Here is a 19,292-nt window from a genome sequence, read left to right on the forward strand (position 1 = left end):
CAATGCCATGGGTGGAACCAGGGCTGACTGCTGCTTCCTGCACTGGCTGCCCCAGCTCAGCACGCTGCTCAGGGAGGCTTCAAGGCCAGCTCAGGCTGCTCCAGTGCTGCCCCTGGCCTTCCTAGTGCTGCATCTGAGCTATGAAGATTTCCCAATAAATGAACCTCTGAGCGAGCGTTCATTGAGCAGAGACTTACTTAGGCTTCTTGAATGCAAAAGGTTTCATTCTGAATGTATTTCCCTGGAGTAAATAACTGCATTCTCTTGTAGATTTTGCTAAGGATGATTTTTATTTATTTATTTATTTATTTTTATTTATTTATTTATTTGTAAATCTCTATCCAAATCTTGAACCTACAGCTGAACCTCTGCCTGTCTGCAGAGCAGCTCGGTGCTTCCAGCCTTGGGATGCCCCCTGGCACCGAGCACTGCAGCTGTGCAGTTGTGGGATGCAGTGCTGGTTGGGCACGGAGCCACACTGACCCAAGGCATGAGAACATTCTGCTCTTAGTTTACAACTGAAAGCATATTTATGCTCATGTAAAATCTGATAGTCGCATTTGTGGAACAGAGTGGGAGGAGAGGTGGGTGACCATGGCTGAGGGCTCTGTCCTGTTCAGCTGCAACGCTTGTTTGGAACTTGCGCTTTTGCTGTGCAAGTGGATGAGAGTCACGCAGGGCCAATGGAGAACATCCTCTGCGTGGGCTGCCTTGCTGCCCCAGGGTCCCGGACAGCACTTCTTGCCATTGGAAAACACGTGTTTTTGGAAAAAGCAAGCATCAGTTGAGTCATATCCAATTTGCTGCAAGTCACGCTCAAAAGGTCAAGTGTGCTGGTGTGTAGCTAAGCATCAGAGTGTCCTTGGGATTGAGTTCATATTCAAAATGATTCTGAAAGGCTTTCAGTTTTTGTGGCCTTTTTGCTTGTAAATAGAATTTCTGCACATGTTGATTGTTTTGGAGATGCTTTGTAATGAAGGAGTTCTGAATTAAATTGGGCTCTGAAAGCTTTTTTGCTTTTCTCCAGAATAGCAAACTTGATTGCATCCTTCCTGTTTGTTCTTTTGTACTCTGAAATCTTGGCATTGCTGCCACGAGCCCAGTAGCTGCCTACCTTTGCGGGGGAGGAAGAATTGGGCTTGTTGGTGTTTCACAGCAATTTACTTAAAATAGGGGGGAAAAAAAAACAAAACAACAACCCAACTCCTACTTCTGCAAACCAAAAGCTGCTTTGGAAAAAAGGGGTAAACAGCAAAAGAATTTCTTCTAGCAACAGGAACAGATGTACAAAGTAGTGTTGGAAGAGAGTGCTTTTCTCCTTGTGCCATGTGTGCCAGCACAGATGTGTCCATTCCTTGGCATGGGGGGGGGATGCTGATGTGAGGTGGGTTGGCTGTGGGCTGGCACAGCCAGAGCTTGTGTGGACTGCAGTGCTTCCCTGGACCTGAGGCAGTGGGGAGGTGGGTGGGATGCGATGCTTTCGGAGAGCAGCCGAGTGGGGAGGGTCTTGGTTTGCTTCGTGTTGTAGCTGCTTCTTTGAGAAAGAAATTCTATGCAATGTGACAGCTGCAGGCGTGTGGTAAACATGTGCAATCCGGGAGAGAAAGTGAGTTCTAACTGATGTCTGCAAAGCTCCCATGGGTTAATGGTGGGACACGAGGAGCCAGCAGAAGGCTGCCGTGGGCTGCAGAGATGGAGCGAGGCCACGTGCTGTGCTCCCCAGTGGCTCCTGCAGGGCCCACGTGGGAGTGGAGGGGCAAAGATGGGGAAGGCAGAGGGATTTATTCTGCAGCTCAGCCTTCAAACCCACTGCGTGCCCAGGGAGAGGAGAGCAGTGCTGAGGTGTTCCCGTGCTTCTGTCCTCTGTGGTGTTGGTTTGGGGGTGCTGCCCCTGCAGTGAGCAGCTCCACTTGTCTCTGAGCCTGAGCAGAAGAGCAGAGAGGTTATGCCATCGAGAGCAGTAAGGGTGGGTTGCAGCTTTCTGTTCCGTGAGTTTGAAGGAGTTTGGGAGAAAGGCTGAGGTTGTGAATTTGGGGTGTTACAGCAGGAAGAGCTGCCAACGTCTGTTCTTCAAATCTGGTTTTGGAGCAGAATGCTGCGTCTTCATAAAGCCTGTCTTCACTTGGATGAAAGAAATTGTGGTCAGGATGTCTTCAGTCCCCTGGTTGGTTCCAAAGGTTAAGCAGTCTCATCAGCAAGAACTGTGGTGTCCAGTTGGGATATCTGTGTAACTTGTGATTTGTGGGGTTTAAGAACCACATTTATGGCTGTAACTCAGCTGGTTCAGCGCTCATTACTGCGTGGAGGGGTGCTGTGAGGGGAGGATGGCAAATGGGATTCTGAGTGCAGGCACAGAGCTGCCCCTCCACCTGAACTTCAGCACAGGCCTCTCTCTGCGCCTGCAAGTCGCACAGCCCTTGTTCCTGTCCACGTGGGGTGACTTCATCCCTTCCTGCAGCTGCACGCTGCAGCTCCGTGTGATGGGCTGGGTACAGCTGCTTGTCCCCATGCTGGGTGCTTGGGGGTCTGCAGGTCACGGTGGGAGAGCAGAATCCCAGAAGGATGCAGGCTGTCCCTGCCCTGGTAAGGAGAAGGCAGCACAAGGAGCAAAGCCACGGCCCCTTAGACTGGGTTGGAATGAAACCAACTAGGAAATGAGGTAGAATGGTCCATTCCCAAAGAAACACAACCAACCAGTTGTTCACACTGAACTGGAATCTCAGAACACAGCACAGAAGCAGTGGGCGGCAATGCTGCACCTCTCCCCATACAGCGACTGTGGCACTCCCTGAGCTGCTCCTCCCAAAGAGAGGTGTCCTTGGAAGTGCTTCATGTCCTCCCAGCAATTGTTCTGACCTGTCCCTTCTCTGTGGGTGTGTGTTTTAGCTGTTTAACAGCAATCACCTTCAGTATTAAATAATGCAAATAAACCAGAGTGCAGGATGACTCGCAGCTGGAGCCGTTTGCATGGAGCGCCTTTCAGCTCGCTTTTATATCATTTCTAATTTTACTCTGCCCTCCTTTCTCATCAGCTCTTCTAAGGAGCTGAAGTAGAAAGGATTAGGAAGAAAAAAAAGGTAGCTAAAAGGCCGTCTCTCTCTTATACCTTATTACATGCTACCTGCGTTCGTGGGCTGCATTCCGGAAACCAGAACTGAAGTTACTGTGATGCAGTACATGGAAGCTGGAGCTGCTTTTGCTGTGAGCTTCAATGAAAGCAGCATCTGTGCGTTAGCTTGGGCTTCCTGTACCGGTGCTGGGCTGCCTTGTCAGCTCTGAATAGGAAAAACCTGGGCTGGGGTTAATGGTAGTCTGAACACAAGATCTGGGGCAAGTTGAGCAGGGGGGTTCAGAGCTGTGGGCTGGAGACCTGTGGTCCCAAGCATGGTACACGTCTGGTCCTAAAATGAGGGACCTGTGCCTGCTCCTACGGACAGCATGGGAGCACTGGGAAGGTACTGGGAAAGCAATTGCAATCTGAGCTTCAGAAGCTTCCTGGGAACATCACTTTTGCAGTGCTTATTGTTGTGTAGGTCATTTCCTTTGGAAATAGCTAATTTTGCTGCAGCTGCCATCGGTAGCTCTGCCCAAGCAACTGTCTGTGCACAGTGCTGGTGTTTGCCATGCAATAAAAGCAGGGCACTTTTAGCCAGTTGCCGTGACTTAAAGCATGTCTTATTTATCTGCTGTAAAGCACTGTGCTCCTTAACCTCTGCTTTCTGCATGGGGAAAGCAGCAGTGATGTAGCTTTGAAATACATACGAGTGTGAATATGAATGCTTTGCTCTGATAGCAAGCGGTGCAGCAAAGCAGCAGGTTTGGAGTTTGCAGGAGCTCCAAGGAGAGCTCTTCAGAGCAGTGCACGGGGATGCTGCATGCAGGCAGGCATGCCAAATCCTTGCCAGATGTCTGAGCTGTCGTTTGGAGCACGCTCTGTGCTGAATTCTTGTAGGCATTGTCATGAGCTGGCAGCAGAAGTGCCTGCATCTCTCTGCTCCGTGGCTCTGTTGTTTGCGCAGCGCTGCTGGGAAGGAAAGCGTGGATCCCTGAGGTACTTCCAGCTGGGGTGTCCCAGTCCCAAAAAGGTGTTGTGTGGGACGGCTGGAGCTGCAGAATGTACTGCTGATGTTTATGGAATTGTGTGACGACGTTCCAACGCTGCTGATGAGCCAGGAGCAGCAATGGGGCAATGTGAAATGATGGTGAAAACTCTTCTGATCTGAACTTCTGTGTTTTTTCCATTGATTTGCAGTGAGGTTGCATCGCTGACAGAAGCAGCAGCAGTGCTCTCCTGCAGCAGCCACTCTTGGGGGCTGTCAGAGGATCGGATGGTTTTGATGCTGCCCTCGCTTCTCAAAAGCAAGGAGAGCAAAGCTTTGCATTTTAGTTCACTCCCCGTGGGTTTGCAGTAGAGACAGGTAAATGCATAAGGGGTCCATGTGGTTCCCACCCAGCTCATTGAGGCTGAGCTCCCAGCAAGGAGTTCCCCGTGCACCAGGTCTGTGTGCTCCTGTCCCCTGCTGCTGGGGCATCCCTGCGTTCAGCTCAGCTTGTGGCTGGATGTCATCTGCTTGTGCTCTATGCTGTGATGCTGTAACTGTGCTCTCCTTCCTTTTCATTATGGTTTGGCTGCTCCGTGACTCTACCTTGACACTTCCCCACCACTGAGATGGAAGTCCTCGTGGCTGACTGCAGGCTTCTATCAGCAAAGCACTCTGAGGATGTGAATTAGCACGCTGCTGCTCAGAAACCCCGTGTATTCTTCATACTTTAACACTTCTTTGTAGCAATTCTGCATTGCAGAGCTCACATAAGGGTGTTGGGACACGATGCGTTGTGAGAATCACAGCTGCTAATTGCTCTGTCTTGCACCGACTCCACCAATCACTTAAAATAACTTCTGCACAAAAATCCATCTTGTGCTCAGATGCTGATCTGCTGGGAAAGGCCAACTGCTGCTGCATGGGCATGGTGTGGGCAGAACGTGTGAGCTTGCAGCGCACAGGTTGGCACCAGGTCTAGGGCATCCCACCTGTCCATGCAGGCAGCACTGCCCCTCACTACGCTTTACAGGTGTAAAGAGAGGACCTCACCTGTATGTTCTGGTGTTGGATCCCACATTTCCTCCCAAAGCCTGAATGCAGAGACTGATGAAATGGTTCTGTTGTGCTTAATCTGTGCGGTAAGAGCGCAATACTAGGTAGTTTAGGAAGAGGCATTGCAGTGCCTTCGTGAGCAGCAGCCAGATCTTGGAGTTATTTGTGCCGTTAGTGAGGGGTTTAATAGCTTAATCCATCTGGAAAGCAAGGAGATTGATTGGGCTGTACGATGAATGGGCTGATGATTAGCACAGCAGTCCCTCCGAACCACGCACCCCGGTAAGGCAGCATGGCACACAGCAGGCACTGAGCTGGAGTTCTTAGCAGTGCTCTATGGCACGTTTACTGGCAGAACAAAGGCACCTTGGCAGTGCTCTAATGGGTGAGTGCTGTTTCAGGTTCAGGAAACGGGCCAGGCCAATGCACACAGAGCAGTTGTGCAAAGAAATGGCCCTGGGTGCATTGCTGGCAGTACGGGTGGGTGCCTGCCTGCCATCCTCAGCACTCCTTTGTTTCCTTGGTGTGCACTTCAGGTTGCAATTATACTTTGGAGCTGCAGTTGATTTTCAGTTAGTACAGGCTGATAAACGCCCTTCAAAGCGTGCGGTGTGTGCAGGGTTTGAGAAGGAAGACCTGTGCTTGCTGTATGGAGTGAGAAACATAAGCGTGTTTGGGTGCTTGGGGATTGTGCTGTGGATTTTTGTGCCAACAGCACCCTCAAAAAACCACAGTCAAAAAAGCACTGCCACCACCACTGACAAACAGAGTCCTATAATGAGTGCATCTGATGCTGAAATGAGCTGCAAATCTCCGTTTCCACCAGAGGATCACTTGGGTGTCTGTAGGTGCTGTGCCTTTTTCAAGAGCTGCTGCACAGCAATAGGCATTTCTCCTGGTGCTTGATGGGTGTGTGGGTATTAGTGAAGCTCTGTAAGGCTCTCGGTGCACTGGGAAGCTGTGGGGTGGACTCGTGGCTGCAGTTTCTGTGTGTTAGATCCTTCCTGCCCAGCAATCCAGTGAGGATTATACAGCAGATCTGTGCTGAAGAGCCGACAGAGGAGCAGAGCCGTTAGAAGTTGGAGCCTTTCACCAATATCCCATTTTGAGGCTTTGGCAATAGGTCAGAAGTTTTGATAGAATGGTTTTCCAAGGTTACTAAAAACAAGGCCTGAGTTCTTTATTATTTTTTTATTGTGTAACCAGCATTTCATTGCAGGAAGGGGAAAAGCAGGCTGAGCCGTGTGCGTGGCCTTTAGGTCAGGGCACGTATTGAAGTTCTGCTCTTCTCTTCTTGAAACATTGGGTTGGACGTGTGAACAGAACTGCCAATCTGAGACGTTTTTTCTCTCTGTTCTCAGCAGCTCAGTGTGGCACACAGGCTTCAAAGTCAGGCGCTGCCTTATCGCAGTGCAGCAGGAACCCAACTCCTCGCTGGGAGCAGCACTGTGTGTCCCAGAGCTCTGCAGCTCACTCCCTTCTGATCCTTGTTTGAGCACGGAGAATTTCCATGGGAGTGCCCTAAACTGCTGCCAGCGCCGTGGGTTGGGGAAGTAAGTCGCCTTGGGGTTTGTTTTTCTGGGTCTTCCTCAGCTCCTGTGGGGCTGGGCTGTGTGCTCAAGGCTCGTTGGTCCCGTTTGTTAAATGCTGTCTGTACAGCACGAGCAGAAATTGAAGCGAGGCTGCTTCAATGCCTGCCTGCCCTTGGCACACCCAGCCTTCCCGTAGGAGCTTTGTGCAGGAGGAGGAATTGTGCTGTGCAATGTGGGGCAGTGGAAAGGAGACATTCCTGCTAGAAATAAGAAGTCATTTTCTCTCTCCTTGGAAAATAAGATAGGTGCATGAAGTGCGTGGCTGTCTGTGTTCAGAGCAGGGTTAAAGTCATTCCTGCTCCCCATGTGAGCCATGCAGATGAGCAGAGGTGTTTTGGGGTGGGACAAAATGCAAGAAAAGACCTCTTAAAACACCTTGTGTTCCATAGGGCTGATTGCCTGGGAAAAGTCCAGCAACAAGAAGCGAGCAGGCAGCATAGGAATGAGAGGGGTGTCTGCTTTCCAGGGAAGCACAGCTTCTCTGCTCCGGTTTAGGGGAGCTTAATGCCAGCAGCCTGTGATGCCCGGGGCTGTGGGCACCCCCATCTCTTACCAAGGATTAAAAGTCCCTTCAATAAATCCAGGGCTTCCCTCAGGAACTCTATTTTATCCTTATTGTGCCAGGAATTATTATTCTGGTTTAGGTGCCATTCCTCTGTTTGCATTTCCTTTCATCTTCCGGGACGGCTCAGCCCAGCACAGGAGCCGTCCTGTTTGGTGGATGTATGGGGCTCTGTGCAGAGCAGTGATGATAGAGGAAAGGCATCTGAGCTGCTGGAAATTTGGCTCGGGCGTCTTGGAATTTTCCAAAAGAAAGAGTCCTCGTCGTGTTTTCAACCCTAAAACTTCTCCAGGAAGGAATGAAATGCCAGTGGTGAGAGAAGAGTTCAAGGAGAGGCTCTGATGGGCACAGAGCTGGGAATGCTGATGGCGCATGTGCAGCATGGGATGCCAAAGTTTGTCCTTCCTGCAGGCAGAAGTCACAAAGCCACAGCAAAATCCAGTTGGTTTGTTTGTTTAGCCCGGTGCTTCTTGATGTCTACCCACCTTTGTACCAGCAAACAGGAGAAAACAACTTCCCCCCCCTCCCCCCCCGCCCTTCATGCCTTTAAAATGCTTTCCCATCCTGTGATCATCAAATCCTTTAAGTATCATATGATGAAATGCTTTTTATAAGAGCACGGAGGGAATAGGCCCATTTAACACAGCCCCTCTGCAGCTTTAAATTACTTTTTTCTCTCATGGAAATTCTGAATTCTTTCTTCCACAGCTGGATAAAGAAATCCATCTCTCCATGTACCACACAGTCAGCCTTTCTCCTGCACTGGCAGCTCTGGATGTTTCAGTGCCTGGTGAGATTTCATGCAATGAAAACTCCACTTTTCTTCCTGAGTCCTCTTCTGCTCATCTGTAGTTCATAAAAGCTCGGTATCACTGCAGCTCACACTGTGCTGGAGCTGAGCATCAGCATCTCCTATTCGGGGTCCCAAAAGCTGCTGCGTGCCCCATCCCTCTGCCTTTCTGTGGTTGGGGTTTTGCACGTGTGCTTCCAGAGCAGAACCAAGCTGAGCTAAAAGGGCTTTGAGGCAGCATGGCCAGGGACTGTGCACAGCTGGGGGATAACACATGGGGCTGTTTGAAAACAGTCACGCACATGGGGTAGTGGGAAGAGCATGGTGGTGATGTTCCCCATCCCTTTGCTCATCCCCTGCTAATCCAGATGAGTTAGTTAATGTTGAGTTTCCTAGGTAGGAGTCAGAACTGTTATTCACTCTTTAAAAGTGAATTATGCCCGTGTGTAAAAAGAGCAGAACGTGTTTGTTGAGGTCATCCCAGAAGCATCATCGCTGAAAACCATCTGCTGATGCAGAAAATTGGATTTATTCTTATGCTAGAGTTTCCATAAAAATACAATTAGGTAGAAATTTATGCTCTCTAAAAGCTTACAGCAAGCCAGGCTTTTGGCAAATAAGACACTTCTCTTTTAAAGTCCGGTTTTAACTGACCAGATGGTGCTTACAGTGCAGGAGCATAAGACTGGTGGGAGATAATTGATTGTTTCCATTTGAAAATAATAATAATTTTAAAAAAAAAGGTGATTTCAGCTGTGTGAACTACTGCTAGGCTCCAGGCTTTGGTTATGGGGCTGTTCCATTGGAGATCCTCTCGTTGCTCTGGGCACGGTGGTGGTTTTTCCATCTGAATGTGAAGGTTTATGGTGATGTTGTGATGGCTGCTCAGCCTCTCATTGATGGTGAGAGCGTGGAACGGCACGGTCCCGGATGTACAACACAATGTAGGGGACAAGAGGAAAGTCTCCTCTGCTGGAGGCTTTAAAGGCAAGGCTGGATCAGGCCCTGGGCAGCCTGATGTAGCTGTGGTGTCTGCGTGCATTGCAGGGAGTTGGACTGGATGGCCTTCAGAGGTCCGTTCCAACTCCAAGGATTTTAGGTTCTAAGTGGCTGAGTGATGCCTGCAGAGATGGGTCTGGGGGTAAACTCAACAGGGAGGAAGTTAAGAAGGGCTCTGCACCTGATGGTGGTGCGTACAGCCCTGAACTGCTGGAACTGGGGCACTGCTCTTGGGTCAGCTGAGTTTACCTTGGTTTAACTGATTGCCCTGCGTAGAGTCAGGAATTGGACTTGGCATTCCTCATGGGTCCATTCCAACACAGGGTATTCTGTGATTATTTTCTTTAATTTGTTCAAGCGTTGGAATGGACTGCTTAGGGGAGTGCTGGAGTCCCCATCCCTGGCGACATTCAGGAGCCGTGGCACCAAGGGATGCGTGATTGGACTCAAACATCCAATTATGCATCAAGCTCAGAAATAAAACCCCCAAATTATCCATTAAACAAGCAAACGAAAGCCAGAAATCCAGTGGTTGGACGTGAGGACCTCGAAGGTCTTTGCCAAATGCGTGGTTCTGCCAGCAGCTCCAGCACCAGGGCCGCTCGGCACCGCGCCCTGAACGCCTCTCCCTTTGTTTTGCAGGTATGGTGTGAATATGCGTTGCTTGGCAGCTCGGGTCAACTACAAGACTCTGATCATCATCTGCGCTCTCTTCACGCTGGTGACGGTGCTGCTGTGGAACAGATGCTCCTCGGATGGGGCCGGCCCGTTCCCCCGCAGCCCAGGTGGCCCCGAGCGCCGCGCCGCCGCTGCCAGCAGTGGCCCCGCACGGGATGTGGCCAAGCAGAGCGAGGAAGCATCACCCCAGGAACAGCAGAAGGCTCCTCCCGTCGTGGGAGGCTTCAACAGAGCCCCGGGGCTGAAGTATGAAGAGATAGACTGTCTGATCAACGACGAGCACACCATCAAAGGGAGGAGGGAAGGCAGCGAGGTCTTCCTGCCGTTCAGCTGGGTAGAGAAATACTTTGAGGTTTATGGGAAAATTGCTCAGTACGATGGTTATGACAGGTTTGAATTCTCTCATAGCTACTCCAAAGTATACACACAGAGAGCACCTTACCACCCGGATGGGGTCTTTATGTCCTTCGAGGGCTACAACGTAGAGGTTCGAGACAGAGTGAAGTGCATAAGTGGTGTTGAAGGTTTGTGCTCCACGTTTTCCTTCTCAGTTGAAATGCTTCTGGAAACTTGCTGTTGTCATTTGAGATGCAGAGCGCTCCTAATTTTGTCACGACAGCGTGGATAAAAATGCACTGGGGATCAAGAAATGTGGTGCAGTCTGCAGCATCACATCGACTTGTTTTTCGAGGTTACTTTGTCTTTTTCACTTGGGCATGAGCCAAACAAGGGCTTCAGGTTCAAGATCCTTTGTCCAAATGCCAAATAGGTTTTGCAGAAGGGAAAAGGACCGCTTTGGATGGGGGTAACCTACTGTGGTGATTAAGCTGGTTGTTAAAAGGGCTGACATCTCTCAGCTCAAGTTCTGAACTTTCCCTACGCTTGTTTTTATGGCATGATTATGTGTGCTGGGAGCAGGATGTAGGCAGAGCCCTCCTGGAACACCTTCGTTACCAAAGGTGTGAGCACATCCCAGTAGCTATGCATCCTCTGTATGCAAGAGGCTGGGGAGAGAGGTTCCTTTCCTCTTGCTGCAGTAATTGCTGACTGAATGCAGCTTAGGGAACAGGCACATTTCACACCTGACTGTTTGATTATCCCTCTATTGGCCTCGCTTTTTTTGCAGCAAGTGATTTAAGAGCCATTCTTGTGAAACGCAGCGCCAGAGCCTGGCTATTGCAAAGGCAATAGTTAACAGCCAGCAAACAGGGCTGAGAAATGCTTGTAGAGGAGGAGTTTGAGTATTAAAACACTCAGCCAGGTTTAGCTCTTGCCTCGCATGCTTCCAGCCCTGGAAATGCTCACGTTGTTGCGCGATGAAAACCTCGTGCTGTATTTTCACCTTCTCCCTTTCTGCAAGGTTAATGCGTTGCTATGTCCTATGACCTGGAGAATTTAATCTTGTCATCTTGTATGAATTTCAAGTCAAGCTCTTCCAGCGCATTTTTCTTTTTTTCTTTTTTCTTTTTTTTTTTTTTTGCATCTTTCAGTCTCAACGAGTTCACCCTTTAACTGCAGATGCTTAACACTAATGAGCAGCTGGCTTCCAGGAACAGAGATAGCACACGAGACTCAAATATCTCCTCTGATGGTTTTCAGGCAGCAGTAAACCATCACATCCCCATCAATTATATTTATTAGGAACGTGAAGCACAGAAATATGTATGAAAATGTATCTTTTCCCATTGAGTTTAAGCAATATTTTCACTGCAGTATTAGTTTCTGAGCTTGACATTGCCAAAGGGGAGAGTGGTGCGAATGCCAACTTGTTTATTTGCATCTTCCTTTTTCTCTTCTTACATGCACATGAAAGCTTGCAGTGCTAAATATGCTGCAAGAGGGTCACAGTGGTGTATTCCCACTTTGGATTCTTACACTGCAATTGGGAATTTGCCCCAAACAAAATGTAGGGCTTTGGGAAATCCTGCTTTCCTCCATTCTATCCTAAGCAATGTGTGTTTGCCTTGTTCTGTACACATGTGGCTGGGTTAATTGGCACATCCCAGCCAAGGTAATGGGGGCAGCTCGGGGTTGGGAGGTTCCTCCTTTAGCACCAAGTGACTCAAACCACAGTCCAGCGATAACACAGCCATTTGATTTGAAAAGATGCATGCAGTGTTAAAGGGATTGTGTTATATGGGATGTCGTGTGGGGGTTGAGTGATCGCCAGGGTTGGGGAGGAAAATCCGTTAGGGCATTTTAAATGCATGTTAAAGTCAGTATGATGCATCAGGATGCAGTTAGATGGGAATGCATGGAGGACCACGATAAGGACTGCTCTGCCCTTCCCCTCTGCTCAGTTCTGCCCCATCGCAGATCCCAGTGCCAACGGGGATGGTTCATTCCATGAATGGGACTTTCCTTGAGTCCAGCTGGTGGTGAAGCTTTTGTGGTTGGACTCGATGATCCTGAAGGTCTTTTCCAACCTGAGTTATTCTGTGATTCTCACGTCGTCTGCCAGGATCATCGGTGGTGGGGAAGGAATGGGGAAGGGAGCGTGCAGCACTGCAAACGCTCACGTGTGGAACTGTGCCAACGAAACACTCACGTTGCTCCTCTCTCCTAGGTGTGCCCTTATCCACCCAGTGGGGACCTCAGGGCTACTTCTATCCCATCCAGATCGCACAGTACGGGTTGAGTCACTACAGCAAAAACCTGACAGAGAAGCCCCCGCACATCGAGGTGTACGAAACGGCTGAGGAGAAGGACAGGGGCAGCAGGGCAGCCGAGTGGATCGTGCCCAAGGGCTGCTCCCTTTCCACAGTGCCCGATAAAGCCAAGTTCACCAGTGTTAAGCACTTTGTTGCTCCAGGTGGGTGATGGCAGACAGACTGTTGGCTCGGTCAGCGGGGGGCCCTCCTCCATTTCCTCTGGTTTTGTTTGTATGAAGAGCTTTCCATCCCGAGGACCTTACCTGAAAACATCATTGAGTTGTGTATTTTTTTATTTTTTTTTTACTGTTTTTTTCTCCATCACTGCTCTTTGAAACATGTGAGTATATTTTGGGAGGGATGCTGAGCATTGCAGCTCAGCAGAGCAGCTGTGCTCACATTTCCTGAGCCTGCTTGCTTCTGTCCCAGAATGGAAGCAAAGCACTCCAGCCCACAGTGCTGGAGTATGATGTGAGAGCTGGTATGTGAAGCGGGGTATGATGTGAGGTGACAGAGGGGGGCACTTTTCAGCCTGAGCAGATGTCCCATGCAGGACTGCTGCTGGGACCCTGCATCTCTTCATTGGAATGCCACTATTTTTGTAGCTTGAGGGCCAGACCTCATTCTGGTTTAATTGGGTTGCCGTAATGATGCAGCAAGAGGATGTGGTGTATTTGCAGGTAGTTAGGGGTGGTTTCTTATGCTCTTTGCCCTCTCTCAGTATAACTAAATCAGCTTCTGTGTTGCAGTGACCGTATATAGGTGATGAATGTTTTTCCAGGGGAGGAAAGGAAAACCCCCTAATGGGCAGATGGGCATCAAGAGACCCCCAGCAGCTCCCAGTGTTGGTGGCATTGTCAGGCTGCAGTACCACTGCCTCCAGGCTCATGGAGGTGGCCCACCACGTCCCCACAGCCTTGGCTTTGTGGGCTGTGTGGGCTCTCACACCACTGCACACCACATGCCTGCTGTTACCCGCTTGACTTTCCCCTGTTCTGCTTCGTCCTGAGCAGAGGTTTATTTTGAGAAGTGGATTATTTCATGCAGGAGTTTCCTTTGTGCTCAGACAGATTCGTTAATAAGGACGTAATGTATTTTTCCTCAATCAATACCCATTAGAATTAATGAGTCCATTACTTAAAAAGACAATGAAGTAATTTTCAGTTGGCACCTTAGGCTCAGGCCTCTGGGGAAAAGCTGCCGAACACTCTCATGTCTTTGTAGTAGAGAAATACAGGGAGAGAGGAGGCTGAAAGAGCTGCTGTGTGTTCTGTCCTCATCCTTTATTGATGGCAGAGTGCTGTGCAGGGCTGAAGGCTGCAGTCTGCATCCACTGGTCTGAGATGGCTGTAAGTAATGGCTTTAGAGGCGCTTATGGCTGTAGAAGGAGCACGCAGCCTTCAGGTTTCCTTCTTAAAGCACCTTTTCCCATCATAGTTCACTTTGTTGTGGCACCAGAAGTTATTTACATGGAACTGTGCACGATATTCAGGGCACAGCACAGTGGTACTGCAGTGCACGGTGCAGAAGAGCCCAAGATATGAAATGCAGTGGGAGTGGTTGGAGATGGGGAAGCCATTGCCACAGCCCTCTGTTTGCACGTTATGGGATATTTTACATGTCAGGAGGTAGCAGAATGGAAACAGTGGTCTTCCATGGGAGGGTTTTAATTCTGTTAATTTAAAACATCTGCCTTTTAAGTGTTGGTCAGCCCTCAAAGCTGTGGGATTTGCACGTGGCATTACAGATGCATTAGCTGCACTAGGTGCTACTACCTGGGAGCTTTATTTATTGTTGTGTTTTAAACTGAACTGAATTTTGCCAACTGAGAGGTTAATAAACACTTTTAATATTATCTTCTTTCTATATACCACGGGGATATGGCACTGAGGGACGTGGGCAGTGGGCATGGTGGGGTGGGTTGGGGATCTCAGAGGGCATTTCCAGCTGTCATGATTCTATGGTTCTACTAAACATTAAGGTCTGTTTGTGGCCGTATTAAGGTCGTACCCTACCCCAAATTCCTGGCCTGTGTCCTCCCAGCACCACCTGAAGGCGCGGTGGAATCCCCTATGACTCTCCTTGCCTCGGCTTTTCTCTGCCCAAATCCTGCTGCGTTGGATCCCCAGCAGTGGCTGCCTGGGCTGTGTGCTGAGCCCCTGGCACGCTCAGCTACTGTGGGCTGCTCCCTGCCACAGCCATCGCTCACGGCTTTACTTTTATGCTTAATTAAATAATACATGTACAGAAAGCAGAGGCCGTTTGAATTATTGATCAACTCGCCTAAAAGCATTTGAGTTTTGTCTGGTTACCTCTGGATGCTGCGCTCTGTATCTCTGATATCTTTAAAGAAAGGAACTCTTTCCCACCGAACAACTGTTTATTTGTTTTGCAGAGAACACCGAGGGGGTTTCCCTGCAGCTCGGGAACACCAGAGATTTCATTATTTCTTTCGATCTCAAGTTCGTAACCAACGGGAGCATTTCTGTGCTGCTGGAGACCACGGAAAAGAACCAGCTCTTCACCGTGCACTACGTCTCCAACACGCAGCTCATCGCCTTCAGGGAGCGCGACATCTACTACGGCATCGGGGCCCGCACCGCCTGGAGCACCGTCACACGGGACCTGGTGACCGACCTGCGCAAGGGCGTGGGGCTGTCCAACACCAAGGCCGTCAAGCAGACCAAAATAATGCCTAAGAAGGTGGTGAGGCTGATCGCGAAGGGGCGGGGGTTCCTCGACAACGTCACCATATCGGCCACCGCGCACATGGCGGCTTTCTTCGCGGCCAGCAACTGGCTGGTGAGGAACCAGGACGAGCGGGGCGGCTGGCCCATCATGGTGACCAGGAAGCTGGGGGAAGGCTTCAAGTCCTTGGACCCGGGCTGGTACTCGGCCATGGCGCAGGGCCAGGCCATCTCCACGCTGGTGCGGGCCTACCTGCTGACCAAGGAGCACGCCTTCCTCAGCGCCGCGCTGCGGGCCACTGCGCCCTACAAGCTGCCATCAGAGCAGCACGGGGTGAAGGCTGTGTTCATGAACAGGCACGACTGGTACGAGGAGTACCCCACCTCGCCCAGCTCCTTTGTGCTCAACGGCTTCATGTACTCGCTCATCGGGCTCTACGACCTGAAGGAGACCGCGGGGGAGAAGCTGGGCAAAGAGGCACGGCTGCTGTATGAGCGTGGCATGGAGTCCCTGAAGGCCATGCTGCCCCTCTACGACACCGGCTCCGGGACCATCTACGACCTGCGGCACTTCATGCTGGGCACCGCTCCCAACCTGGCGCGCTGGGACTACCACACCACCCACATCAACCAGCTCCAGCTGCTCAGCACCATCGACGAGGCCCCGATTTTTAAAGAGTTTGTCAGGAGGTGGAAGAGCTACCTGCGGGGCGGCAGGGCAAAGCACAACTAGAGCTGACAACCAAAGCCCTCGTGCCTGCTGGCGGCGAAGGTTCGGGCTTCTGGAGCTCGGCGAGGGGACACCTGAAAAGGTCGCATCCTAAATTCGTACGGACCGTTTCGAAGAAGTGATCCTTAAAACTGATCTCCTGAAATAATTGCATTCCAGTGTGAAAACCTTTGGGTCTGATGGGCAGGAATCGAGGACTTCAGCTCACTCTCTGTAGCACTCCACCGTGACGTTACCCGCACGAAGCAAAACCCATCTGTGCACTGAGCTGGGGGACGATTTTGTTTTTCCTTTTTGCAGGAAGATATTTACGGAAGCCATACAGGTCTCTAAAGTCCAGCACTTGCCTGACAAGTTAGTATGTGGCCTCTTTGGAAATGGAGCTATTTGTGTATATGTTGGAACAGCGTCGCCGGTGGTGTGGTGTAATGCTGTAAACGTGTGTTTCCTTGTAGCCTGGGTAGTGGACAGCGTAGCTTTTTCAAGGTGTTTCCTTTCTGTATGGATTCTCTCCCTGGGGTGACACGGCCTTTTTTATTCTCTGTCTGGAGGTCCTGTAGCCGTATGGCTTTGCGTTGCACCACGTAAGCACAAGTTGGTGGCTCATGGATGGCCCAGCGCTGCGGCTGCAGCAGCCCTGACCTGGGAGCCAGGCACACGTGGGGTGCTGGCAGCACATCCCCCTCCCCCCCGGTAGCTGGAGTCTTTTCTCGTGGAGCCCGACGTTCTGTTCTGTATTTTTTTCATCACATCTGAGAGGTTTCTGTAAGCATTGGCTTGGTTCTGTAGGAGACCCGTGTTGAATTCCTGTGTGGCGTGGAGCTCGTTTCGAGTAGCGTGCAGGAAATGTAATTTGAAATGGTGAGCATTTTCCTATGGGGGTTTTCATTTTTAACCTGCTTCCCAAGATCCAGCACTTGAAAAATGACAATCAGCCCATAGGGCTCTACAGCTCCGTCTGTGCTTTAGCGCTGCTTGGCCTTTGCTGCCCGACACCAGTCATCAAACAGAACCCCAGCACTTCCACTGTGCTGGCAGCACGCAGAGGAGCAGATGGTCTGCATCTCGTCTTTGTGAACCCATGCCCACGCCATGGTCTGCCTTCACAGCGTGGAGATTTCTGGTGGATCTGGAAGGGTAAAAACGATGGCATCATCAGATGGCAATGGTGTGGCTTGGTAGCACAGCAAACACCAGCTCGTCAGCTCTGTGCAGGCGTGCTGGGCTTTGCTCTCCCATCCCATCCCAGGCACGAAAGCTCCCAACACGTCCTGGCGTGCTGTGATCACGTCTCGCTGTGGGGCTTTTCCATTGATCCCATGACGTGCTGCAGGTGTCGGTGTGCTTTGGCTTAAGGTGCTCCTACAGAGGACAGAGCTGCTTCAGATTGCAGAGAGGCTGGGCACGAGGACGGCGTGCATCTCGGTTTTTGTTTGCTTTTGTTGCTTTTTCAGTGCTTTTTCTTGCAGATATTTGAAGCGACTTTGTAATTACTTGATCTCTGCAAACGCGTGCTGTGTGATCGTATCAGTTAATGTGAAAAGCAGCTGTCGCAGGAGAAATCTCAATACCAAAGTTAGCAGAGCTGATTTTTATTTTTAGTGTTGTTTTTTTCTTTTTTAACACGTGTGCACAGAGAAAACAACCCAAACGACGTGCTTCCTTCCAGCGACCGGTCCTCGCTGCAAGCAGAGCATCTCCCCCTGTGCATCCCCTCTGGTTTTTGCCCATTTTGGATTTGGGGAAGCGAGAGACACTTCCAGGGCACTGCTCTGCAGCGGTGCCGGTGCCTTACCGAGGCCACCGTGCCCTCTTTTTATTATTATTTAATTCCTTTCTTCTTGTTTTTAATATCGGGTTGATAATGGCAGTGATGGTAGCGTTGGGGTGGGTCGGCCCCGGAGCGTTGGTGGCAGTGCCACTGCTCTGGGCACACCGTGTCCTCGATACCACGCTGCGTTCCTGTTGGCCTTGGCACCTGTGTCACTTCAGCCCGCTGCCCCCAGGGGCCGTGGGGCCAAAGGGATTTGGTGTGAGGGCTCTTCTTGGGATCGTGTTTTCCATACAGAGCTGGGAGGGGATGGTCGGAGGTGGGCGCCCGTCACTTGGCTGAAGTCAGTAACTTTTATCCCTGCGCTTTCCCAGTGGTCAACATGACAAAGGTCGTGGGGACTCAGATCAGCTCGACGTTCCCGTGAGGCTCGCTGTACGTAGACCTGATTGGAGGCGTGGTGTATGCACACCAGTGACACACAAGCACAACCGTACGCGTGTGGCCGTGCTGTTTTCTCAGCCATTGTGCAAGACATTCACCGAAAGCTGCTATTTCCCTTCACCTTGTAATTGTACTTTATTTTTTCTACATTTTTACATGTGGGGTATACACCATGTGTTAAATATGCAATAAATTGTTTACAGGATGCTCTTGTAAAGGGTGGTCCTTTGTAAAGCTGTACAGACTTTGCAGTTTAAGCACAATGTGCACATGTTAGTTTTATATACGGCGAGACGTGACTTTTTGCAGAGGGAAAGGTTCTACTATGTTTATATACAAAGTAAATGGATCAATGTTTGTGCTTCATGTAAAGCTGCTTTATAAGATTGTAAAATAAATTCCTTTTTTTTATCTTAAGGTTAAGCATTGAGTGCTCGTGTTATTTTGGTCAGTACCTTCCCCCCCTCCCTATGGCTGCAGCTCACTGAGGCTGGAAGAGGCCACTGAGTCCACCGCCACGTCCAGTGCATCAGCCAGCCATCGGCCCGCCATCCTCATGGCCTTCGAGGCATCTCCTGGTGGGGAATTTGGAAGGGTTTTGACTCAAAATGAGGTGGCAGGCTTTGCTCCGCAGTCCCGATGTGCAACCTGTCACCAGGATTCCCCAAAAGCCAAGCTGGAGTCCTAGAAATGCACAGAGCGGAGCTGCTGGGGTCCCCTCCTGTGGGCATGGGGGAAATCACAGGTTTCCCTTTCTTTGCAGTTTGTTATGCATTGAAACATGGAGGAGGACTTACATATGTTGTCTTGGTGATGGGTCTGAATGTTTGCTGCTCAGTTTGTGGTGAAAGGAGATACGTTTACCATCTGCTGAGGATGACTGATGGCTCCCGTGGATGCGCTGCTCTTCCCCAATGCTGAACAGCGTTGTCTGCGCTCTGCTCATCTCCTGCATGGGAAGGAGCCATTTGGGTGCCAAGCTGTGCATCGCGCTGTGTCACACGAAGCTCACGTTTGTCCTGGTGAAGTGCGAGGGCTCAAAGCCACCCTGAACATTCACCATCAGGGCAGGGAGTGCTTTAACAGCTCCTCTTGTTGCATGGCCTCAAAGCACTTTGCTGAATGGCACTCAGGTGGTTTAGCTGAGGATGAGCAACAGGCGGCACCCAGTGTGGCACCTATAACCACGTAGGAGTGCAAGAGTGGGAGAGCATCCCCTGTCCTGCACGCAGCCCCCATCCTGTGGGCCCATCGCTGCCTCCTGACCCTCCTCCATCAGCGGGGCCACGGCT

General features: G+C 50.5%; 1 protein-coding gene across 2 annotated transcripts in view; it reads left to right on the forward strand.

Moving 5' to 3' along the window:
* Positions 1 to 18,423, forward strand: part of GLCE (glucuronic acid epimerase) — a 34,697-nt gene extending 16,274 nt beyond the window's left edge. For both annotated transcript variants that reach the window (XM_085233742.1, XM_085233743.1), the window contains exons 2-4: positions 9,682 to 10,241; positions 12,284 to 12,529; positions 14,764 to 18,423. In XM_085233742.1, coding sequence (XP_085089868.1) covers positions 9,695 to 10,241; positions 12,284 to 12,529; positions 14,764 to 15,788 — 1,818 coding nt within the window. In that variant the 5' untranslated portion in view covers positions 9,682 to 9,694 and the 3' untranslated portion in view covers positions 15,789 to 18,423. The remainder of the gene's footprint in view (positions 1 to 9,681; positions 10,242 to 12,283; positions 12,530 to 14,763) is intronic.
* The last annotated feature ends 869 nt before the right edge of the window (positions 18,424 to 19,292 follow it).

This window comes from Meleagris gallopavo, chromosome 12 (assembly GCF_905368555.1).
Source record: "Meleagris gallopavo chromosome 12, MGAL_WU_HG_1.1, whole genome shotgun sequence".
In the NCBI taxonomy this organism is placed as follows: Eukaryota; Metazoa; Chordata; class Aves; order Galliformes; family Phasianidae; genus Meleagris; species Meleagris gallopavo.